Below are 25,797 nucleotides of genomic sequence, written 5' to 3' on the forward strand. Positions count from 1 at the left end.
GAGGACCTCTTCCTGTCGCCTCTAGTTAGGACGTCTCTATCTCTACTTCTGTTGATGCAGATCGAACGTAGAACATGAACTTAACATTCGCTATTATCTCTGTACGGCAGCCCAGATGGGACAAACCCAAAAATGAAGCAGGATTTCAGTTTTATTTTTGATTTCTTCTTTCCAGACTGAGTGTAGAGGTTTTCTGGTGTGGAGTCTATGAGGACAAACATCACACCACCTTATTACTGAACTTTGAATCACGAGAAACGTTATATTTTATAAAACAATTTTTTTTATCTTTTCCCTCCTTCAGCTCTGGCAGCCAGTGGTGGCCAGCTGCCTCTTTCCACTCTTGAGGGCGGCAGCAAGGTGTTGCTGGGGGCCTCTGGGGGCCAAGGAGGGGCCCTCCCCTCCTCCCTCTTCCTCAACCACCCCACCCTCCTCCACATGGGCCAAAATCCCGGCGCCGGATTGGTCAGTGCCGCTGTAGCCAAAGTGTCCCAGGCCTCCCCCTTCCCTTCAGCCAGCAGCATCAGCCCCACACCCTGTTCCCCCTCCCCCTGCTCTAGCCCCGCCTCTTCCTGCTCCTCCAGCGAAATGGCACACAGCCCATCCTGCCTGGGCGGGCCCAAGATCGAGTGACAACACCCGGGGGGGCCAATCAGAGAGGAGGACCGAAGAAGAACTTCGCCTTTCACACCAAAGCTATCTCTTTCTCTCTCTTGTGCTCTTCTTCCATTTTTATTTGATTTGATTTGCAATGGCTCTCTCCCTCCTTTTCTCCAAGTCTTTCGATGCCAAAAATACACAGAATGAAAGAGGAGAGAAGGAGGGAAAGAAGAAGGGAGAAGGGAGGAAAGGGGACGATCGAAACCAAAAATCTTTATCTATCCAAACAGATGAAGCAGAGACATCACCGGACATGTTTTTTGTCTGTAACTTGTGATTATAACGTGTCACGTCTCCGCTCTTTCGCTCAGACGGAAAACAAACCAACGACTCTTTAGCAACGAGACGGAAGAGGAGGAGGATGTCCAAGTGCATAAACCAAAAATGACAAAAGAAACTTTACTATGTGACACAAGGAATGGTGTCACGGACGCTAAGAAACCAAGAGGAGGACCGTGCTCACGCGCTCTTTTCTTTTGAAAATATTGTTATTTTGAAAAGCTTTGAGAGAAGAGGAGCGGGGACGATGCGTTTAAACCAAAAATTTACCTGAGGAGGAAGTGGAGGACGAACACACGATGACTTTTAAAAAAAAGACAAAAAAAAAACAATGACAACCAAACCAAACCATACCAAAATCACAAATACCAAAAACCAAAAATACGGAGAGAAAAGCTTTATTCAAAAGGACGTGTAAATACTGAAGCTATCCAGGACCAGGACTCTACTGCAACACACACACACACACTCATCCTGTCACCCGCTCATCCCATTTGTGTTTTCATGCGTCTCTCGTTGGGTTTCATGCCAAATATTTGAAGTCATTTTGTAAAATATTGTTGTTTTTGCATCAGGAATGTGCTAGAACTGCTGTCTCTTTCCTACCTCTGGTTACAAGAGCTTAGACTAGAATACGCTTCTCCCATTTTGTACTTTTACACCAGATTATAGCTTAAGATTAGTTTGTTTTCATTATTTATTAGCTTCACAATTCAGCTCCTATTTATTGTTGTGCTCTAGCTCTGTCATATTATCATCATCATCATCATCATCATCATCATCAGCCTCGTCTTCATTTGTGTCCTCATCTTTTGTAACTTCACTCCCCTTCTGGAAGGCAGAAGAGAGATCGATGCTCAACTCCGTCCTCACCAAGTGCCGATGGTCCGCAGATCGGGTCGGCTCACTTTGTGTTGATTTCAGGGCGTGAATGAATCCATCACCCCCCCCCCCCCCCCAACCCAAACAAATAAAGATTTTGTTCTCTCAATCAGACCGCTCATTCTTAAAGATAACCACCATTCCCAGAGGCGTCCATGGCTAAATGAACACGCCCTGGGAAACTTCACACACTGAAAATGATGTTTGTTACGAGGGGAGAGCGTTTTTATGAAAGTATGAAATGGAGCCGTGACTGGCGATGGAGACAAATAAGCGTCGAGGCTGAGGGCTAAATAAGTCAATAAAGCCAAGTTTAGTCACAGCTGGCTCCGATTCCTGCCTCGTCAATCAGCGCAGACGCCCCGACAGCTGTCTGACTGTGTGTTTACCCGCATTCGTCTGTTTTCCATCATCGCTCACATTTCACTCATTTTCCACCTCGCACTGCCATTAATTCCAAAATAGATACCAAAGCATCATCAGGGCAAGGGCCCCGGAGCCGAGACACCAACACGATACAGACACACTGGGGGGTCAAAAGGGGGGGAGAGAGGACAGGACGTCTCCCCCTCTTGGTGGAATCGCCCTCACCTGTCCTTAAACACACGGGGAAAGCTTTAGGACTGTTGTTTTGCCCTCTCAACCCCACAAGGAGGGTGTAGGGAAGCAGGTGAAACACTTTTTTTCCAAGAGGACACCAAAAACGAACCAAAACCAAAAACCCAAGGAATGACAAACCAAAAACAACCCAAACCAAATGTGGCTGGAGGGAGGAGGGGAGGAGGACAAAGCGTTGGGACGATTCGGAGACATCTGCCTGTCCGTCTGTTAGCTTCAGGGCCGAAACTGAATCTGTGGACGGAGGGACAGAAGAAGAAAGATGGACGGTTCCTCCCCTCCTCTACCTCCCTCTCTCCAGCTCAGCTCTCTGGTCCTGGATGGAGATAAACGCAAATGACCTCACTGAACTGAAATCTTATTTAAAAGAATCCTTTTTCTTTCTTACGTTTGTATTTTTTCGTTGACTGATTCTGATTGTTTGATCTCTGCCGTGTCTCTTGATGCCGTTTTATGTACTGTACTTTAGTGCTTACTTCTTATTTGGAACAACGTACTCGCTTACTTACTTACTACAAGAGCTCCTTATTTTTTCGTAGTCGTGCTCGAGATTTTTATCGGGTGGTTGAGAAAAAAAATACTGTGAAAATTTAGCTTCCAGATTTTTATTAGATAAAGACTGTCTTGGCAGGAAAAGAACAACGGACGACACAAAAGCCAAAAAACTAAGAATTGAACTGCGAACCTTAAAATCGTCAAAACCAAAAACTGAAACCAAACCAGCGGACGAGAGCAGAGCTGCTCTTTCCCGCTCTCTCTCTCTCTCTCTCTCTTTTCTCTCTCTCTCTGTCTGCATGAGGGCAAAGAAACGGGTTGATTGGTCTGAGGTGCCTCTGAGCATTTATCTGTTTGCAAGTGTTGGTTTAAAGGAACACCGAGTCGAGTTTGCAGTGATGTCCTGTAACTTTGAACCCAAAGACTTAAAAACTAGACATTAGGACGACAGAATGCCTGCGACGGCTTAAAGGTTGGTTTATGCTTGACGAGTCCGCGAGGTTCGCCAGGCTCCATGCGGCAAAATTGCGTCATTTTAACAACCACGCCCCTCCACCGCGCCTCCGCACGGCCCAAACTTTCCGCACCGCGAACCTAGGAAATTTTCTAACCACGCGGACGGTCGAATACGGAAAAACATGGTGGACTGGCAAGAACTAGTATGACAGAGGTTGGTAAATACAGACATTTGTATGATTCAGCTCTCAGAGATCACCGTGATCAACATGTTGTTAATAATTCTTGGAGAGAAATAGCTCGCACTGTCGGAAAAGACGAGGACGCTGTTAAAAAATGCTGGAATGCCATGTTGTAAACAACAGTAATTTTTACTTCTACTACGGTGTAGTGTTGGATGCATGCCGTAGAGCTCCATGCTGCCCCCTACAGTTTGGGAGAATATTGGCTCACAGCAGAGACAAGCCGCATGAACCATAAACGCTGCGAGTTGTGAAGCGCGTTCCATCCGCGAGCCGCATCACCAAGCGGAAAGTGAATGCGTCGAGCATAAACCAAGCTTTAGTCTGCGGGTCGGACGTTTCCAAAGACCCTTTGGTTTGATCGTCGCCAGGGAAACAGTCGAGAATCGTTTCCGAGCTTTAGATGTTTGCGCCTTAAAGGTGAAACCTCTCCTCCACATTGACTCTTAGACGGAATGTATCTGTTAGTGCTTCTATAGATTTTGTAGAAAAAAGATCTATGTTCTACTGCTTACTTATCGCTAATGTACTGAAAAGAAAAAAGTCCTACAAAAAAAACACTTTGAGAAAAAAAAATCTTAAAACATTGATGATGATAACTTGATTTTAGACCAAAAATTTAAAACTATCTCTCTTTGGACTTTTCTTTTTCATTTGTTTATCACGATTTAGACTTTTGATTGTATATTTATTGAGGCTAGACTTGGTTTATCGACTTATCTTTTTGTCTTGCTATTTATTTCTTAATTTATTTCTAGAAATCCTTTTTTAATTTTCCACATTTTCTGATGTATTTGTAATGGATTGTCTTGCTTTTCGCCGCCTGCTGGAGTTGCTGTTTAAAAACCAAAAACTGTAAGAGACGCCACAAAGAGACCTCTTCAACAGGAGAGAACATCAGGGTGACACGCAGAACACTTCTCCATTCTTAAGCTCAGTTCCAGATAAGAAAACGTGGAAGCAGTGGTGTCACGAGCTGCAGCGCTGCTTCGTTTCTGCAGAGAGAGAGAGCTCTACACAAACCAAAAGCACCAGAGGAGAAGACAAACTGGGGCGAAGGCTGATGTGTTTTTGTGTGACGGAGACAAAAGAAGGAGGTAAAACGTGGCGAGGATGATTGCTTCTTCTTCTTCTTTTGTCTCTTTTGTTTTGTTTTTGTTTCCTCTTTGCTGAGTTTGATGATTCCTTCGTTCACTGCAGGATGTAAAAGAGAGATAGTTCATCATATACCTCATATTCTTTGATGATAAACCAAATAGATGAATGCTTTAAAACGCGGGGATGGCGGCGGGGATCGGGGTGCTGGGTTGTGGTTGGTGCAGCTGGGAGCAGATCTAGGAAGGATGAACAGGTAGATTTGACCCTTGAGGTCAACAAATGTCCTTACTGGTTTCTGCTCCAGTCCACACACACACACACACGCCTTCACACGCACACATCAACACTGCCCTGAAACAGTCCCCCGTTTCCTGTGAAGAGCTTTAAACTCGGCCCTCTCCTTACGTCTGACCCTCACTGCTTCCTCCCTGTCCAGTATGGACTCTGGGCTTCATGCTGCTGTTTGGCACAGATCTAAACATCTAATCTGGTTCTTGTAAAAAAAAAAAAAGCGTCTAGTTTTGTGCCTCAGAGCCGATTTATCACCAAAGCTGCCCTCTCTCGTTCCGAGGGGGGCCACGTTGACCCGCTGATGTCCACATGAATCAGGGAGCGCCACAGGGTCAGGTAACAGGGAGCAGCTGACCCTGAGGTTACTAGGTGACACATACAGACGGTCAACAGTGTGTGTGTGTGCTGAGAACATGGCAGCTGGAGGGAGAGGTGTGCACATTGTTAAAACATTCAGACTCTCATAGAGTCTGGATTTTTCCGTCTTGCTTTGCTCATTTTGTCTCGAGGCCAGAGCATCGACCTGGATTTGAGGGGCCGTATGCCAAGTGCAGGACTCCGTGGTGGGGATACCCCCTTAAGTGAATGATACCAAAGCCAATGCCCTGCTACTGGGTCCAGCACCACATGCACACTCCCTAAAACCCTGGTCGTCTTTGTTTGCAACTGTAATATTTATGCAATTTGTTTGTAATATTTTACATTACATTAGCTTCCATGAAAGCAGCTTTAGAGGGACGATGGCGCTTTCTTGCAAAAAGTTAAGTTAGCACGTTAGCTTAGCATAAAAGACTGGAGCAAACGCCAAAAAGCCAAAAAGAGAAAATTTTCTACCTCAAGCCTTAAAGCTCCATTCACTTGTTTTGATACCTATGAAGTGGTCTCTAGTACAAAAGGATCCCTTGTGGGCCATTTTCTGTGGGTATGAAGCTCTGCCGCTCCTAATTCAGTTCAGTAGAAGTTAGTCGGAGGGGTGGGTGGCAGAAAAGGACAGGATTTGGAATCTTATCGTTCATTTTCCTGATATAAAAATATAACTCCAAATAACTCAAACTTGAAGGACATCTGCTGTGTTGTGAATGGTTAGCTTCTGCTAGCTTAGGCATGCTCTACTCTCTCCTGGATGCTAAATCAGTCCATGAAGGCTAGTTTTCAGTGTGACGTAGATCTGTGTGCCTTTTTCTGACCCGAGCGTTCCCCTGTTGTTTTCTATCTGCAGCCAAAGCAGGAAATAGGGGTAGAAGGCACATTTTCACATTTAGCCTGTGTGTGGAACTCAGTGACCCACAGAATTTTTAAAATAAGAAGTAAAACATGGTTTCTTAGTGAACTTGCTCTTTAAATTTTTGTAATAAACAAACGGGTGCAAGAAAAGTGGTGTTTAAAATATCCCCCTGTTGGATTTGCATTTAGCCAGAGATGCCTCAGCTCCTGCCTTTCTAACCGATGCCTCAGAGTGAAGCAGAAAATGACGAGCTCAGTCATCGAAGGCGTGACTCATAATGATCCATCGCTTATGAGGTAACACGCATCAACAGCAAAAGCAACCAGAAATGATAACGATCTGATTTGAGCAGAAAGTGGCAGGTGAACAAGAAATCGACTGAATGTGAGGTGGCGTCCAAGTGGATGTAGAAAATGTGTCGTGGCGCATGTTCAAAGTGAGCAAAATGACTTGAATCAGCAGTAGTTCACAATTTCCAGCTGATCTGGGCAGAGCTAAGCTAACGCCTCTTCTTGTTTCCAGTCTTTATGCTAACCTAAGCTGAAAAGTGTCATGCTCGTTTGTTCTTGAACTCTTAAAAGTTGGAGCTTGTGCAGATTCTGAGTCCGGAGCGGCACGACTAAGTCGTGAGGAATCAGGTTTGTTTTGTCGTAAATGAGAGGCAAAGCGAGCAGAGCAAACAAACCCTCAACAGAGCTGCTGCATCTTCCTCCACCCACTCGCATCCACACACTCTTCCTCCCCTACATCTCTCTCTCTCTCTCTCTCTCTCTCTCTCTCTCTCTCTCTCTCCTTTCTCTTTTCCACAATACAGCTTCAGTCCAAAGGTTCTCCAGCAACACAGCAAAGCAAGTCAGACGTTAAAGAATCAAACCAAAGAGCTCTAACTTGATCCACTGCATTTCTTCTCCCCGTCTGCCCTCCTCTGTCACCTAGTGAGCCGCTTCCTGAAGCTTTAACCTCAGCTATCCAAAGGGAAATAATAATAATAATTTAAGTTAAGATGATGATGATGATGATGATGATGAAATGTATATTTTTAAGTATTTGTCATTGGAAAAAAAGAATCTTAAGCTTCTCATGATGATGATGATGATGATGCTCACAATGATGACGATGACGATAATGAAGTTTCTCTTGGTATCTTTGTAGCTGTTCAAATCCTCCTTCAGTTTGTGTCTCTTTCTGCTCGTGCTGCCTCCCCTCCCTGCAGGTTTTACCCTTTATGTTTGGTGTGTGTGTGTGTGTGTGTGTGTGTGTGTGTGTGTGTGTGTGTGTGTGTGTGTGTGTGTGTGTGTGTGTGTGTGTGTGTGTGTGTGTGTGTGCCCTTCCTTTGTGTCCTCTGTTATGTCTGCGACCACTCTCCCATCTCCCCCCTCCACCCTCATCCCTTCCCCTCCCTGCATCCCCCCCCCCCCCCAACGGTAACAGTTTAGAACTTTAGTGTATTTATCTTGAAAACCAAAAAGTTTAAAAAAAGGAAGAAAATACCTGCTTGTTCATTGTACAGTGTTGTTCATTTTAAGTCATTTTTGTAACTGAAAGTGTTTCATTCATCCAAATAAAACAGGAGACAAAAACTGTACAGACGACCCCCTCCCCCCTCGCCTCTTCGTCTCTTTTTCTGCTGCTCAGTTAAAATCTTTCAGGATGGTTTTTTTCTCATCTGGAACCACAACTTTCACTTGGTTTGGTGAAACCTCATCACAGGAAACGGGAAATACACAGTACCATTTCTATAAACATAGCCCTGTCTGGCCAGCAGAGGGCGCTGTTGCATGTATTATTGCTGCTGCCAGGAGCCAGATGAGACACATCTGACAGGATTTGATCTCTTTGCTACTTTAAAGTTTATAGAAGGCTGATTTTAACCCCCATGATCAGTTAAGCCTCTTTAATTAATATCATTTTATTCTGCTCTCATCCTGTGTTTGATGCAGTTTTGTAGATTAATCTATTTATGGCTTCAAAGCAAAATAAAATCAGAGGGTCATCCATCGTGAAAAAAAAATGCACTTTTCAGTAGAAATTTTACCGTTCCACCTTCTACGAGTAAATTTTGTCCGCTGCAAAAACCTATAGGCTGAATTAGATGGTTTGATAAATTCATTAAAGCAGAAACTTGTTTACAAAATGCATTATTTTTTTATTTAGACGCCTGCTTTGATGTGTGGGTGCAGCAAGCTGCCTCCACAGGAGCCTTTTATTTATCTCACAAGTTTCTTAGCTGACTCCTTATCTTCTCATCGGATTTAAAACGAGAAGAAGGCAGCTGCTCAGAATCATTGTAATAGCTTTTTCCTACTTCCCAACGATCCAAAGCCCGTTAAATACTTGCTTCTCAAAATTCCCCAAAAGAAACATTTAGGCTTTAAATATCAAAATATTTGTTTTTTTTTTTTTTTACTTTTTGCAGATCAGCTTTCTGCTGCTTTCTGCTTTTTGCACGTGGAAACTTCAGCGTGTCAACATACATTTATTTAATTAAATATCGTGCAAACGTTTGATCTTTCCTGGTGTGCAAATGTTTCCAGCATGACTGTTGTTGAAACATAAATGCTGACATGCTAAGGCAGGTTTATTGTGAATATGGAGTCATTTGTTAACCCATAAGTCTTTATTAGCGGGCCTTCAACAACTTTAGTTTGGAGAAACAGGGATTATTGACTGGACTGATAAGCTAACAGCTAGTTTGAGCCAAGATGAAAATGGATTGCTGAAGTATAAAATAAAAACATATAGGTATTTAAAATAATATTGTGTAAACTAAATCAATCTTGTTCTAAACATGATTTAAAAATATGAAAAAGTTGCAAAGCATGGCTTTAACTTGTAAATTGTGTCTGTTTTTGACACGAGTGCTGCTATTTACGACAGCTTTAAACTCCTAAGCCGTATTTTAGGGGTGTTTATTTACTCAAGTGCAAAATGGCGTTAATTAAGAAAATGGACAAATCTCCCGATTCTAAAATCCCTGCCACCATCACGCCCTGGACCTTCTGATCGGTTGATGAAGTTTGGTCACCATGGCTGAAATAATTTATGACCTTTTGGTTGAAACGCTGAGAAAGCAACCAGAAGTGAGCGTGTGGTGTTGATGCTCATGAAGACGAGGGCTGCGGCGTCTCATCCTGTGTCTCCACGCTGTGAAAACAAGTTCTCACCCTGCTCTCTGGGAGGTGTGGAGGAGTAATGGAGTTGATTCATCTACTTCCCTCCCTCCGCTTGAACGCGCTCGGATGAATCACGGGGACATCTGCTAATTGACAAACAGCATCCTTAACATTTTGCCCCCCCCCCAGGGCAAAAGTGCGTGTGTTCATCTCCTCGTCGAACTGGTTTGTTGTCTCCTCTTCCTCCTCCTCCTCCTCCAGCTCATCGCCATCCCTCTCTTGTTAACTGCCTCTCCTTCAGTCTGTCTCCTGCTGTGTGGCACAGTAGGTGGATGATTAGGTAGGATGCTGGAGTGTGTAAGTGTGACAGCTTTCAGACACCCACCTCTGAGTTGAGTCATGGACGGCAGAGGAGAGCATGTGATCCTGTCACCAGGGTGACTCGCAGAGATCCGCGTTGCTGCGCCGTCGCATTGCTTTGTAATATTTGTTCTTCTCCAAATTGTCGACATCTTGGAGAAATCTGGAAAACGTGTTTATATCTCCAGAAGGAAAGATCACCGCTAAGTGTTGTTATGTTGCACATTTGCTGGTGTGTTCGAGTCAGAAGTGCTCATTTTATCAAGTCTTTACTTTTTGTTTTTGAAATCCAAATATATTTGACAAGGATGTGAGTTTATTAACCAATGAATGAGGCGGAAACATTCAGTGTTTTTTTTTTCATGACTGAGTAAAAGTGCACTAGTTAGATGGGATTTGATCTTGGTGGTTGTTGAGGTCTGTTGCCCTCTACTGACCCAAAACCACGCTAGATAGTTTTATGGAGCGGTTAGGTGCCCTATAGGGGGCTGCTAGCCGTAATGCTAGTGGTTAGCATTTTCAGTTTGCCCAACATCAAAAATGGCACAAGGAAGAGAAAAAGAAGAAGTTTGCTTTTTCTGTTGGCCTGGAAATAAAAGTAAGAGAGTGAAGCTAAAGAGCTAAAACCAGCGTGAACATCAGTGCGGCCTACGTTCGTTCGAGAGAGCTGAAGAAGGCTACACAACCAGGGACTGATGGTGACCTGGCTTTGTTGCTACTGGACTTGTAAGTGGTATTATTTTTTTGTCCAACAGTGTGGATCTTTTACTTTGTGGCAGGGGCGGCGTTAGGCCCGGCTACTTGGGCTCAAGCCCCAAATGTTTTATGAAAAGCCCCGGATCTCAAACATGGAAGTAACATGCAGTACCAAAGTCCAACAGAGAGGGAGCAGCTGGCAGTAGTCTGTATGCAGCCTGCCTGAGCCTCCACCACTGAAGAAGAAGCCCTTCAGCAGCCGGCTTCTTCTACACTCTCTGCCTGAAACGCATGAGTGAAGATGGACATAAGGACGTTTTTAGACCAAAAGTATGGCGACAGAACCCCAGCTTTGATGAGACTGGTGTTGACTCAGGTTTGTGAGTCTTATTTGAAAATATTTGTTGTGCTGCTGGTTTGCCTAAAGTTAGCTTATCAGGTAACGTTGTTGGAGAAAGAAAGGGAATATTTACTATCATCTCACACTAAACACTAACAGGAACAATACTCTGCCCTGATTATGCTTAATATGTAGCTTCAGATTAAAAATTATGTGGTACAAGACAAATATATATGATGTTGACTAGTGCGTGTCACGTGTGTGTGCGCACGCGCGTGTGTGTACACGTGCACGTGTTTGTGTGTATGTGTGTGTGTGTGTGTGTGTGTGTGTGTGTGTGTGTGTGTGTGTGTATGTGTGTGTGTGTTAAGCCCCGGATCTTCTTCAGTCCTAAATCCGCCCCTGCTTTGTGGTTTCCGTTCTTGTATTAGTTGGCTTATGTTGTTAGCTTGTTGTTAGCACTAGCAACATAAAGCTGCAGCAGGGTTGTTTATGCCAGTTGTAACTCCACTTTCAACCAGTAGGGCGGCGGAGCTGGAAACTGCTCGGTGTTACTTTAACGAAAGACTGAGAAAACGTAGAACTGACAAACGTGACAATAACTAAAAGTTGAAACAACACTGAACCCAAATGTCACAAAAGCTCCAGATAGTTTTTATATCAGACAGAAAAAAAACACCTTTTCATCATAAACAGGTTATTTCCCACAGTTGGAGTCATGCATGTTAAAGATGGCGGCAGCAAAGTCATTCTCCATGACTTTTTAAAGCGAGTAACTGGAGAGCAACAGATCCTGTTAAGACGAGGAGTCGGTTAACACAGCTTGGAGGAGCCCCAGTAAAGGTGGAACTGGCTTCAAAGAAGGCCTGACTGGGTCACTGGCACCAGCAGCAGAGCGCCAGCTGTCGGGTTGACCAGGAACGCTGCCAGGCGTGTGAGGGCGTTCGTGTGCTGATGTCCTGCAAGAGGACGAGCGTCAACACATTTAGGACATGCAGGAGAGCGATGCAACCCTCTTAACTGTTCTTTAGATCTTAGAGGTGTGTGTGTGTGTGTGTGTGTGTGTGTGTGTGTGTGTGTGTGTGTGTGTGTGTGTGTGTGTGTGTGTGTGTGTGTGTGTGTGTGTGTGTGTGTGTGTGGGCGCCAGTGAGAGATGGTGCCAGTATTGATGTGCCACTAAACAGATCTGGTTTCTCTCCACAAGCTGTAGTGTGTGCACATGTAGGTGTGTCAGACCGGCTACTGTTGCCTCTTACCAACAACACACACACACACACACACACACAGCACCAATCCACCTGTCGATCTCGCACTCCATCTTTACCTCACTCGTGAACAAGACCCCGAGATACTTAAACTCCTCCACTTGAGGCAGGACCTCATCTCTGACCCAGAGAAGGCATTCTACCCCTTTCTGAATCAAGACCATGGTCTCAGATTTAGGGGAGCTGATTCTCTTCCCAGCTGCTTCACACTCGACTGCGAACCGCTCCAGTGGGAGCTGGAAATCATGTTCCGATGAAGCCAACATGACCACATCATCTGCAATGAGCAGAGACCTGATGCCTAAGCCACCAAAACAGATCCCCTCGACACCTATTATAACCTAAATTGCTCCAAAAAATAAAATAAAAAACTGCAAAAAATTATAGAAAAAAAGAAGAAACAAACACTTTCTCCTAGTGATTCTATAAAATGTCCTGGTCTACGGTGAAAAACAAACATGTACTTTATTAATGTAACATACTGATTGATAATTGACCCTCCTACTTCTCTATAGTTCAGTTGGAAAAATAAAAATTTTACTTTTCTAAATATTACAATTTATTTTCCCACAATTTCATATTCATTCACATTTAAGCATCTGAAACTGGATTTTTGCTGCAGCTTCTTTTATCATTTGGATGATTTGACTATTGTTTTAATAAATATGATACACTGACAAAAGGGAACCTTAAATGCATAACTTCCTCTGCTACGCAATGATGACAGAAAATATCTCTTTCAAAATTTAAATAGCAATTTTTTAGCTGTTAGTAATCCTAGAACAAGCTCGACAACAACCAGGAACAAAAACTGAAATATTATTCTACGTAAATGTGCAAGAAGTAATTCTCTTTAGACATTTGGTGGAGTTTGATGCTGTCAAGCAGAATTTTTATGCAGCAATTGCTTTTTGCACATTAAATTTATATTTTTACTTGTTATGAACATTTGGAAAATTCCTTAGAACCGTGTGTGTGTGTGTGTATGTGTGTGTGTGTGTGTGTGTGTGTGTGTGTGTGTGTGTGTGTGTGTGTGTGTGTGTGTGTGTGTGTGTGTGTGTGTGTGTGTGTGTGTGTGTGTGTGTGTGTGTGTGTGTGTGTGTGTGTGTGTATTATTCATCTTACAGATCAAATCCATAAATACCTGAAAAATGACATGAAAAGAGAAATTCTTTCCATCGTTCAGTCTTTCTTTACAAAGTTTCGCCAAACAATGAGACGATCTGAAGAAAAAAATCTTCTGCAGTTTTACTGGAAATATATGACAATGTAAAGTCGTCCTTCGGGTTTTTAGAGCACAACAGATGCGGAACGGCTTCGCTTGTTCGGCATAGTTTTGCAGAAACATTTCAGCTGAAGTCCTTTCATCACAGCGACATAAAATAATAAATAAAATCTTCAACTCTTCCACCTCAAGTGGAAAAACATGTTGTCTTTATCCAACCACTTCAAGATGGCGCCAAGGTGCTCGGCCTGCCGTCTGCTCTCTCCACTTCTCCTGTGGTTCCTGTTTTCTAGTATTCTAGGGAATGGTGTCTACTCCATCCTGGTGTGTGACAGACTCACCCTTTTGAAGCTTCATTTACCTGTGGATTATGCCAACACATTGTCACCCCCAAGGCGTCAAAATATGACGTATGTGACCAAGCCTCAATATATGACGATTTGGGACGCCCAGCGCGTCAGGAAAGCACGATCAGGGACAAATTGCTGACGCAGCATCCCAGAGCGTCGGTATCCGACGCCTGTGGTGAGACGGACATTAGAACTACTTGTGAACAACTTAACCTTTCGCTCACCCCAATCCAAACCTTAAGGTCACAGTTTATGGACCTTAAGGTCAGGATTGGGGTAAGGGGAAGTTTAAATTGTCAAATAATGTCCGTGTGACCGCGCTCGTCAAACAGTGACGCCAGCGGAGCCACGTGACCCAGCGTGTCCCTGATCGTTGTCTCCTGACGCGCTGGGGCGTCCCGATTCATCGTATGTTGAGGCTTGGTCACACGCGTCATATTTTGACGCCTTGGGTGTGAGAATGTGTTGATTATGCAGTAACCAAAGCCACTGAACATCAGAAATTGTTTCAACCACTGCTATCAGGTATTCCTGCTTACCTGTGGAGGCTGCCACGCCCATCCTGGCTTCGGAAAAGACGCTGCTGTAAGCGCGGGGGAGCTGTGCCCAGGCTCGAGTTGCCATGGCGATTTCCCGGGGTCTATCCAGACCTGGCCGGCTGCGGTGCTCCATTCTCCCCTCGCTGATTCTCCGTCTGTGCATTGGATCGTTTGCACAGAGGAGGCAGCTCCAGCGTGCCGCCCCTTCTACCCGCGTCTATGGAGACGCGGGGTCAACCGCGCAAACCTGCGCGCTTTCGCTGGACACCTTTCTGCCTCCACTTTGGATCTGAAGCTCTCTCCTGCTTCGACATACGTTAAGCTTGCTCTGCTTAACGCCCGCTCCGTTGGAAATAAAACCGCTATCTTGAAGGATTATTTCTCTGATAACGACCTGGACATTTTTTGTATTAAGGAGTCCCAATTTTAAAGCTCCCCTTCTGTTGGGAAAGGCTGTTTATAATCAAATTCTGCCCCATCTGAACAATTTTGGGGTCTTGGATAAATTTCAGTCTGGTTTTAGACAATATCACAGCACAGAATCCGCTCACATCAGGGTTTTTAATGATATTATTTTAGCCACTGATTCCGGTTCCCATGTTGCCCTGGTGATGTTGGACCTCTCAGCTGCATTTGACACAGTTGATCACGACATTTTATTGTCCCGCCTTGAGAATTTGGTCGGTATTAAGGGATCTGCGCTTGGCTGGTTCCGCTCCTATTTCTACAACAGGTCTATAAGAGTTAGGATGGACGATTGTTCATCTCCCTCTGCTGCTCTTCCTCGGGGCGTGCCACAGGGATCTATTCTCGGCCCCCTTTTATTTAGCATTTATATTCTTCCACTGGGACTGATTTTTAGGAAGTTCAACATTAACTTTCATCTTTATGCTGACGACTGCCAGATTTATGTTCCCTCGAAGACTTTTACCTCCATCCAGCCGCTCCTTGATAGTGAGGTTAAAGACTGGCTGTCAGCAAATTTTCTGCTGCTGAATGATTTTAAGACAGAGTTTATTGTTTTTACTCCTCATGGCTCGTCTTCCTCCGCTCCTGATCTTTCTGCTCTTCCTTTTAAAATTAGTCAAACAATTGTTAATCTTGGAATTAAAATGGATGTGGCTCTTAAAATGGACCCTCACGTTAATCACATGGTTAAATCATGTTTTTATCAGTTGAGACATCTTTCCAAACTAAAACCCATTCTGAATCGACGCCACCTCAAGACAACCATTCACGCTTTCATCACCTCAAGGTTGGATTACTCCAATGCAATTCTGTTTGGTATTTCAAAAGCCGCATTATCTCGCCTTCAGCTGATACAGAATGCGACAGCAAGATTTCAGACTAGTATGGGCCGTCGGCAGCACATCACTCGAATTTTAGCAAGACTTCACTGGCTTCCTGTGCACTATTGCATACGTTTTTAAAATTTTATTGTTTGTTTTGAAGGCCTTGAATGGCTTAGCACCACCTTACATATCCGAGTTACTCACTCCTTAAATGCCGGGCAGGATTCTTCGTTCAGGTGACCTACACCTACCACAGATCCCCCGTCTACGCTGCAAAACCCGTGGTGAACGAGCTTTCTTTGTCTGCGCTCCTAAACTCTGGAATGATCCCTCGTTGGATATCAGACTCTCCCCCTCCATTGGGGTTTTTAAGTCTCGCTTAAAGACTTACTTTTATTTCCTTGCTTTTACTGCCTAGCTATTTTATCTAGGTTTATTTACTCTATTTTTTTACCGATTTTACTGACTTCTCTTGTTTGGTTCTTTGTGCTATGCTCTAGTTGTTCTATTCTTTTATATTATTCTTTTAACCTTATATGTTTTTACCCCTGTACAGCACTTTGGTCAGCTCACATGCTGTTTTTAAATGTGCTCTATCAAATAAACGGAATGGAAAAATGGAATGGAAGTGAAATATCTTGAAAACATTAAATGAATCAATCTTCCTCCTTTTATTTGAGAGGTTTCTTTGAAAAGATCAAAGGCCCTCCTGGCCTTGTCTCTTCTGTTGCTTTGTCACTTGGAGATGTGTGAGTTTAGAGCACAGAGAGAAAAGGAACAAGCTTCCTGTAGCTTAAGGTCTGATGATCTCTCGTTTTATTCTGCTGCTGTTTGATTCGCTTTCTTCCTGTCATCCTTTCACTTCAGTGAACTGTTCAGTCTCTGGCTCCAGGATAAATCTGTATTAACGGACTAATCAGTTGACTCTGCTCCTGTGATGCGTCGTTCCCACGGCAAAAGCCTGGATGAGGGCAGGATGCCGACACTTCATGGAAATTAACATCTGAGTGCCCTGAGAGAGATAAGGGTGCAGCGGCAATTCAGAGCCTCCTCTGTGTCTTCATCAAGGCACTTTTATGAATGTCTAAACACACACGAGATAGTGGGCTGAACAAGGAAGACATCCACCTCCATGAATGACACATCACTCAAAATGAAAATTTATGAACCCATAAAACTTCCATCTGGCATCAGAACAGCTCCCCTTGGTCTCTACCCTCAGTTCGGATGATGTCTGCTGAGAAGGTCATGAGCACTTTTTGGAAAAGTAGAAGGACCTTAAGTGAGATGATTGAATCAGTAGTTGTTGCTTGTGAATGCTCTATTGGTCCTTCAAATGAAAGTGAGAAATGTGGGGAACGCTGGGTGAAACGGGCGCTTTCTTCAAATAGACACAAGTGTGGCCCTGCATCCAAAATTAAAGTGGACGTACTGTGCAAACGTCACCATTTGGATCCGTTTGTGCTGCCATGTGGGTCTCTACTGCACTTCAAACAAGACAAAAACTGTCCATCAGTTTTCTGTCAGTGTTTAGTTTTAGAAACTATGTGCCTAAAAAGAGCCGTTTCAAAAAGCCCCTGTTTGTGATGTCACAAACCAGAACATAAAACCACCCCTGTGTGCAACAGAAAGCTGCTGTGGAGGAGCAGCGGCTCTACTCGGAGGCCCTTCCGGATGTAAGAGCTTCTCAGCTTGTAGCAGCCTGAGTGAGGGACAGAGGCCTGGCCAGAACCAGCTTGTTTTCTTAAGCCCTTCATGTAAGACATACCATACCGGCAAATCAGCGCGATACTACCACCGCGGTGTGTCTAATGGACGCGCCATGGTGGGAATTTTGCGGCATTCACGCCACCCCGTTTGGTAGTAATGATGCCACAACGCCTGACTTGTTAATTTCAAGTTAAAGTCCCATCAGTTGTCACACACACTGATGGGTGTGCGAAATTTGTTCTCCGCATTTGACCCGCGCCCTGGTGGAGCGGTGAGCTGCAGACACAGCCGCACACCTTGGCACAACACAGGGCGGCGTCACGATCACATGGGAAATGAATGCCGAGCTCCGGCTGGTAACTATATTGAAAATGAAAGTAAACACAGGCAGTAAGTTTTCCTTTTGTAAACTGGAGCGATGCAGAGCTCCGGGAGCGTTTCTCCATTAGAGATGAAGTTCAGTTCACCAGACAGTTCACGGGGACTGCGAAGGACCGACGCCTTTAGGAGCAGCTTGTGAAAAAACACAAGGATCGGTATAAAGAGCAAGTTATACAAGCTAAAGGGAAGTCTGCGTCAGCGCAGAGACCCTTATTATCATCAACGTGCAATCTTTCGTAAATAAAGGACACGACACCACATTAGCACCACGGTCTGACCACTTATAAACAACCTAAGGCTCCCAGACGCCGCCTCAGCTTTGTGGCAAATTGGTGACTGTTTTATAAAAGAGGCTTTAGAGTGACAGAGCGTTGAAACAGCTCGTTCTGGAAGGTAGGTCATAGGTCACATCAACTTAGTTGTATTAAAACTATTTGTTCTCCAAGCTGGAAACTTAACACTGCTGTCTCGGATGACCCTATCGTGTTAGAAAAGAGCTCATGCAAGCAGAGGGAATTTGGTGGCGCTGCAGACAGTTCCATAAGAGTTACTGAATGTAGTATTTTTTTGGACTTTTACTGTTCGTAGTACTTCCAGCTCAAAGGGAGAAGCAGCTTAGACACCTTTTGGAACTCCAGAAAATAGAGGAGAGATCAGACTCTGTCAGAGTCCAGCAGAGTCACTGAATACTGCTACGCATGAGTACTTGATACACCTGGGCCCACGAGTTAATTGATACACCTTCTCCTCAACCAGTTAGCCACAAAGAAAGGGAAGTTAATAAAGTGAGGCTAATTATACCCAACAATGTGGCTACCATGCAAGCCAGGTGTATCATTTGTATAAAGTCTGTATTAAACCAGAAAACTGCATGTTTAACACAAAAAGTGTCTTTGAACCAGCAGCAAAGACTCGGTTTCCTCTTCCAAATCCACTAAGAGAGTGGGTTTTACAGAAGAGCTTTTGCAGCTAGTTTTATTACAAATACGTGTTTTTAATTGGTTTGCCTCCTCCCTCCAGTGAGCTGCACGGCTCAAATGCTGCACGCCCAGCTCAGATCCCGGCAGAGTGGAAATAATCAGCAGAACACTGGCATGCTGTAAACCAAGAGCCATCACGCTGGCGCTCACGGGTCAGAAAAAAATGAATCAATGCCACTGTGTACCAGCAGCTTCCCACACTGTGAATGAGCCCACTGCACGATGCCTCCACAAAAGGACGTACGCTATAGCATCACAAAAACAATCTCACACACACACGCACACACACACACGTATGTGGAGAAATCCGACAAAGCAGAGAATGATGGTGATTATGACACATAGCTATGCCACCCACAGTGGTGCCTGTGTGAGGGCAGAGCACATCAAACTGAGCAAGTGTAACACATGCTCTGTGTCAGTCCTCCTCCCCTGCACTGGCATGTAATGCGTGACACATAGCTGAACCACCTACAGGCCTGCTGTCTCCATGCCCAGCTGATGATGAAGAGGGGGGTGAAGGTACCGTCCAAGGAGGCAGATTTTACAGGACCGTGAATGAAACTGGGGATGGTGGGAGTGTTTACAAGCTGATGAAAGAGTGTTATTGATGGTGTTTTTGGACTGATTTAGATTTTTGTTTTGGAGAACGAGTAGTTAGTATCTTACCTGCGGTAGGCGGTCAATCGTGTCTAATCAAACAAAACCTGAAGCAACAGAACAACAGTATCTGCATGATTTTCCAAGTTCACAGAGAAGCCGTTCGCTCTGCCTTTCACATGAAGGTTAATTATGAAAATAGTCTTCTACCCCTATTTCCTGCATTAGCTGTCGATAGAAAATAGATGGAAAAACTCTAGAATTACAGAAACCAGAAATCAGACCAATATCACACTGAAAGTTCAGGGACTCACCCATCTTGGCTCCCAACAGGGAAGGTTGCTGTTGGTTTAGCATCCAGGAGAGAGCAGAGCACGTCTGGGCTAGTAGAAGCTAACTGTTAGCATTAGCAACATGACAAATTGGCTGAAATCTTTCAGGCTTGAGATATTTGTGGAGATAAAACATCAACTTTGAAAAGCAAACAGAATCATGGGTAGAGTTGTATTGCTGTTAGCCAATCAGAGGCGAGATGTCCGAATGTCAGTAAATAAGACTCCAAATCCTGCCGTCTGAAGCTTAGCCCTCCTCTGGCTCATTTCTGCTTCCCAAAACAGGAGTGCGACGGCGCTTTTCCCGGAGGAATTGACTCACAAGGAATTTACTTTCACTAGAGACCACTGCAAAAACAAGTGTTGAGAAAACAAGTGAACTTAGTCTTTAATAAATGAAAATCCTGTTAAATTTGATAAAACTTTATTGGTTTCTATGGTGCAATTGCGATATTTGTCACATAAATCTTTATTAAAAGTGAAATCTTGATTCTGTAACATTTCTCCATCCATCCAGATGTTCTTCCTCTGATCAGAGGTCGGATGGTGGGGGTCACCAGTCCAGGTAAAATGCGCAGGCATCCCTCTCTTAAGCGACGCTCCTGAGACATCCTAAGGTTATCCCAGGCCAGAGTGGATATAAAACCCCTCCAGTGAATTCTGGCCATGCTTCAGGGTTTCCTCCTAGTGGGATGTGCTTGGACAACCTCCAAAAGGTTTACCAGGAGGCATAATAGTAAGACACTTGAATGACATGATTCCTTTTGATGAAAGTTGTACAAGAATGAACGAGAGACTCTCATGTAAGAGTCAAGATAACAGTTTGAGCTTGTTCTTATTTAGAGAGGTTGATACATCTGGCACAACCCATATTTTTGCACACCTCCTCAGTTTAGCTTTCTCAGGATGTTTTATTCCTCTGACTTACTGCTTTTGCAGTTAAGTAATTAATTACACTCAAATCAGATCCCCACATTTGATAATTACACCTGAGTGCATGAATGCAGCATAAGTGTTCACACACACACACACACACACACACACACACACACACACACACACACACACACACACACACACACACACACACACACACACACACACACACACATACACACACACACACCACACCTCCAGACTGCAGCCAAACATGTGAAAGCATGGTAGAAACAGATTTGTGGGTGTTGCGTGGCTGCATGAGGCATCTGCCATGAGCTCGTGGCTGTTCTATGATTCTCATGAGCATGCGTGGAGGTGGAGGTGGAGGTTGGGGTGGGGATTTGAATGGCTTCCGGCCAAGTTCCATCAGGTGATCTGACCCGAGTGACCCCCGAATTAGTTTGGTGTAAGGATGACAAATTGTAGCTGTGAAAGGACCGGCGGGGTTGAGGAGGAAGAAGCTGTTACTGGATGTGACCGAGACCTCCTCCACAAACTACAGTACATGCATAAATCACACACACACACACACACACACACACACACACACACACACACACACACACACACACACACACACACACACACACACACACACACACACACACACACACACACACACAGTCATTAGAGAGAATCCAAATCTGGTCACCTTGCGACACAAGCTGATGAGCGGAGGAAGAAGGGATATTTGTAACAAATAAAGGTTAAATGTCATGAATGAATGATAGACGAGTTCTTTCATTATTAATGATTTGCTCAGTCTTGAAGCAATCTCATCTTCATCCTCAGGTTAGAATCAATCATTTTAACCAACACAAGGCAGCAAAAGTTAGTTTGACCACCTTTCTGTCTAGAGCAGGAAAACTAAAAGATTTTAAAGGAAATAACCTTTTTCAATAGTTCATTAGGCTGTTAAAAATATGTTGTTTTGAGGTTCTTTGTACTAAATCCCTCTCATATTAAGCAGTATCTGCAGGTTCGTTCTTGACAGTTTCAAGACTTTCCAGAATGAGTCGTTTCAGAGCTCTGTCACTTTAAGCAAACAAGCTGGAGTTGGCCACGCCCACCCATCCCCGCTCAGGCTGCTATAAGCTGAGAAGCTCCAATGTTCAACAGGGACTTAATTAAAGTAAAGCTGTGTCAGATGCGGCAGGGACTGAGCTGGCTTAAGTGGCACATGCTAGGACCCAGACGTGGATGTACGAGTGCTGGGAGACACTGACACGCAGTCAACATAGGAACGGCGGTACGTGTCTCAAAGGGAAACGAGACAGTACAGCGGTCCCAACAAGAGAGAACTGATTGACTAGTCGTTGGCAGTTTGGTTGAGATGAGTTGAGAACTCAGGGACTCTTAATGTGATTCCAAAGAAATGATGACAGCGTGATGGAGAAGGTGGTGGACTTCCGTAGATAGATGCTGGTGATGATGTCGAGCATAAAGGTCTGGTGAAATGGATGCTGGGAAACGGAGTCCTAGGTGGTTGTTCTGCGTCTGTGGGGGCGCTGGTGACTAGGGAGTGTGATAAGCTACAGCTCCTCTAGCCTATAGTTGAGGGGAGTTTATGCAAATTTCCCACTTTGTGACATCACAAACAGGAACTTTTTGAAATGGCTTGTTTTAGACGCATGTTTCCTAAAACAAAACACTGACAGAAAACAGGTGGATGTTTTTTTTCATGTTTCAAATCAAATCAAATCAAAGATACTTTATTAATCCCAGAGGGAAATTAGAGTTTCAGTACACACAATTCAGAGATCAGACATACATGGGCAAGACACATGACAAGAATTGGTGACTGTGGTCATTCGCAACCCTGAGTCGTGCTACCTTAATAGAGATGAGAGGGTTTACATGAGGATTGGTTCAGGTGGAGGGAAAAAAAGGCACTTCAGAGTTACCCTCCATAGGGAGGGCAGCTTTGCTCTGCAAAAAAAAAAAACCTCAGACAGACAGAAATGCAACAGACTTCAGACAACACAACATAAGTGTCCACTAGGTGGGGTGGTGGGTTGGGACTATCCCAACTTCAGTTCCTGCAGCCACGATGAAACAGCGCATGTCACCTCAGTGTGGATGGGGGGGGGAGCATTGAGGTTTGGAGGGTTGCAGTGACCCTGGACGCTTCAGCGGCCTTCCCGCAGTCCCGCCCAGGCTGGGAAGGAGACAAAGTTGAGTTGCCATAGCGACGGCACATTCCACATATCTTCTGAGGGGGAGTTTTTGTTGGAGCCTTGCAGGCTCAAGGATGCCAGATTCCAATTAGAAATTGTTTTGGTGCCAGACAGAGATCATTTCATCTCTGTCTTACAGTTTGTTGGTCCTCAACCTCTCAGAATCTCAATAATGGACATTAATCTATCCCAATCCGTGCTGATTCGTCCACTCTCTCCTTGATGGCATCCATCTTTTGTGCCAAAGAATGAATCTCCACCAAAGTCCCAAGCTTACGATTCATCTCGACAATTATGAGTCTGTGAATTCACAGCGCGGTGCAAACCATCTCTGAGCTCCGGGATCAGGCCAATATTCCTCGACAGCTCATTAATTTTCCGGTAAGCCAGGAAGCCTCCAAGGCCAATGAGCAGGAAACCTGACACCAACACCACGAATATCCACACGTCTTCAGAGTCCTCCACAGACAGCTGAGATAAACAAATCAAGTTCCAGCGTTAGCCAGAAGTAGTTAAGAAGTTTAGACCTTCTTTTCTCTAGCACGGGGATGCCCAGTCTTGGTCGGTCCTGGAGAGCCACTATCCAGCAGGTTTTGTGGTTTCTCTGCTCCAACACACTTGACTCAGCAGCTGGATCATCATCAAGCTCTGCAGAAGCCTGCTAATCACCTGCTGATTGAAATCAGGTGTGTTGAAGCAGAGTTAAAACTAAAACCTGCTTGATATCGACCCTCCAGGACCAGAATTGGGCATCCCAGCTCTAGCAGCAGGTTGTACCATCAGGGCATTCCGGTGGTCTCTCAGCAACATTATTAGGCTTGGTCCATAAAAAAGCCCTAAATTCCGCTCTACAACACAAATTTTAAGTTTAATCAATTTGTAAAAGTAAAAGCAAAAATGTACATAGGAAGAACGAACAACAGGGTCACCGTTTTTGCTGCTTTATGCCATCATTTTTGCCTGATAATTATTTGGGGAATTCTCTCTCCCTTTTTTTTTTTTTGCATAAAAAAACAGGAATAAATTGTGTCTTTGTGATTGTCTTAAAATGCGCTCAGCATCTGAAGATGAGTCGCAGACTAGTCTCGTGTTTGGGTGTTTCGATAAACGTCAGTGGTTCATAAAGTAGAGCAGGTTGTCACTGAGGGATGCTGGTTCAATCCCATCTTACTCCTGCCGCTGTGCCCTTGATCGAGATGCTTCTCCCAGGTTCTTTTGTGCAAGTCGCTTAATGCATTCACATAACAAAATATTCTCTTTTTCTTGTTTTTAATTCTTGCAAAACTTTATCGTCAAATAAAAAAATAGTAAGTCAACCTGAGGACAACTACTTTTATTTAATTTCTAAAAAGAAATTATGGTTTTTTTTCAGATGTTATTATGATCTGCTCTGTCCTTGTAACTTTAAAACTGACATTTAAAAGAAAAATCTTCCTAAGTAAACAAACCTTGGCAAAGATACTTTCTCAGCTGAGTATTTCATTGGTGTTTCAGTCATTATGCACATCGATCACAAACCGACGCAGAAAGAGAACCGAGTTAAGTCCTTTACGGTGATTTTACGGAGTGGGTCCAGATGATGGTGAGGGAGACGCGGTGTGAGACGGGGAACTGAGGGGATGTGTGGAGACGGAGGGATTGCACTTTGCCGGCTGAGGGGTGGAAATGAGCGGAGAGAGGAAGAGGAAGCTCTGCGCTGTGCCAATAGGAAGAGTTTGATCCTCAGTGAGATACAGGAGACAGTGTCAACACACACGCTGGGCTCAATATAGCTCCTGTCACACAGCCAGGCATTCTTCTGTCTCCTCTCCAGCCTGACACCTGCACCTTCCTCAACACCCTTCTTCCTCACTCGTGTTCCTCGTATATGAACAGTTCCTCTCCTCGCTCCGTCATCCCCTACAGCCCCGTCCATCAGTGTCACGGCCTCTGAGCTAAAACTTGCTTTGCTCCCCTCCTCATCGTGCCGTGAACACCTCACGGAGTTGACGCCGTGCCAGACGTTGGTTTAATGCAACACACGTTCTCTGTGCCTTCCACATTACCTTCTCCTTCCAGCTCCCACCACCCCGCTTTCATACGGGCACTGGTCGCTTGCTTTTTCCACACTTTACCCACCGCAAAGGAAAAAAAGAGCTTTTTGTTCTTGAATAGCTCCCTCATTGCCATGGTAATCCAGCAGAAAGAGAGCGTGGTTTTCTCTGTCTAGGGCCTCTCAGATGAAAATAGTAAGTCACGATGGGTTTTCTTTAAGTGGGGCTGAATCTGAGCTGGAACCAGAGCAGATCGGGAGCTGGGATGAATTTATCAGAGTTTATATCAAATTTTGAAAAAGACTTTAGCAACATCAAGGGACTAAACCTGTCTTCTTCTTCCTATCATGCTGTGGTAATCCCATTACTCGTATGCGAGTACCAGCTGGAGGAGGAGGGAAGAAACGGAGGGCAAGGAGGATAATGCAAAGACCTCACATCTTGGTCAAGATGGTTGGATCTTGGAGTGGTTGTTATAAACTTGATCAGATTTAAAAACACAGCTGACCAACAAAACCATGAACATGGGACAAAATTCACAAGTGCATATCTATAGGTCTAAAATTTTATGGAAATATCAGTTGTTAGTTATCAGTCATCAATAATCTGTTAATGTCGTTTATTGTGTCTCTAAAGATTTGGTTAAATCCAACCAGTTTTAACCTCTGCAACAAAATAAAACTGGTCAAATGGATTTTATTCCTCTGGGTGTTTTTAAAAGCATCTCTCTGCTCGACTAAAACTTATATTCCTCTTGACATGTTTCTTATATTTAAAGCTGATTATGTGCTATTTGGGTGTGCTGCTGAAATATTTGTATCTAAATACTAAAATGAAAGATTTGCATTGTTAAAGGGACATTATGGAAGTTTGGCAGCCAAAACATGTATAGAAAATAATAAATGTCTTCTTCATACTTTCTCCTGCAATGCCCTGGTCCTGTAGAATGAGCCCTGGCATTTTTACTGTGATTGCCTGTTTTTCTGTAAAATCACAGAAAAAGAGAGTTGCTCGGGTCGAGCAGGCTGCTTCATGCGCGTTCACGCTCAGGCATAGCCCGTAGCGTTTGCTATCCGTAGCTTTAGCAGCAGAGAGTGAGGTAGTGCCACTTTGTTGCTGTTTCTAACGCCTAGTGACAAAGCTAGCTACATTTCTGAGGACCCTTAGCTACTTTCTGTAGAACTTTCTTCTAGATATTTCCTGCAAATTAGCAACAAAA

At 44.2% G+C, this 25,797-nt stretch overlaps 1 protein-coding gene across 6 annotated transcripts in view; it reads left to right on the top strand.

Moving 5' to 3' along the window:
* The window catches only part of pou2f2b (POU class 2 homeobox 2b), a 77,734-nt gene extending 69,889 nt beyond the window's left edge, over positions 1-7,845 (top strand). For 5 of the 6 annotated variants that reach the window (XM_054741080.2, XM_015950287.3, XM_070551865.1 and 2 more), the window contains one exon: positions 305-7,845. In XM_054741080.2, the coding sequence (XP_054597055.2) occupies positions 305-633 (329 nt within the window). In that variant the 3' untranslated portion in view covers positions 634-7,845. The remainder of the gene's footprint in view (positions 1-304) is intronic. The other variant, XM_070551866.1, reaches the window with a different exon arrangement.
* Positions 7,846-25,797: the final 17,952 nt, after the last annotated feature.

The sequence above is a fragment of the Nothobranchius furzeri genome, chromosome 5 (genome assembly GCF_043380555.1).
Source record: "Nothobranchius furzeri strain GRZ-AD chromosome 5, NfurGRZ-RIMD1, whole genome shotgun sequence".
NCBI classification, from domain to species: domain Eukaryota; kingdom Metazoa; phylum Chordata; class Actinopteri; order Cyprinodontiformes; family Nothobranchiidae; genus Nothobranchius; species Nothobranchius furzeri.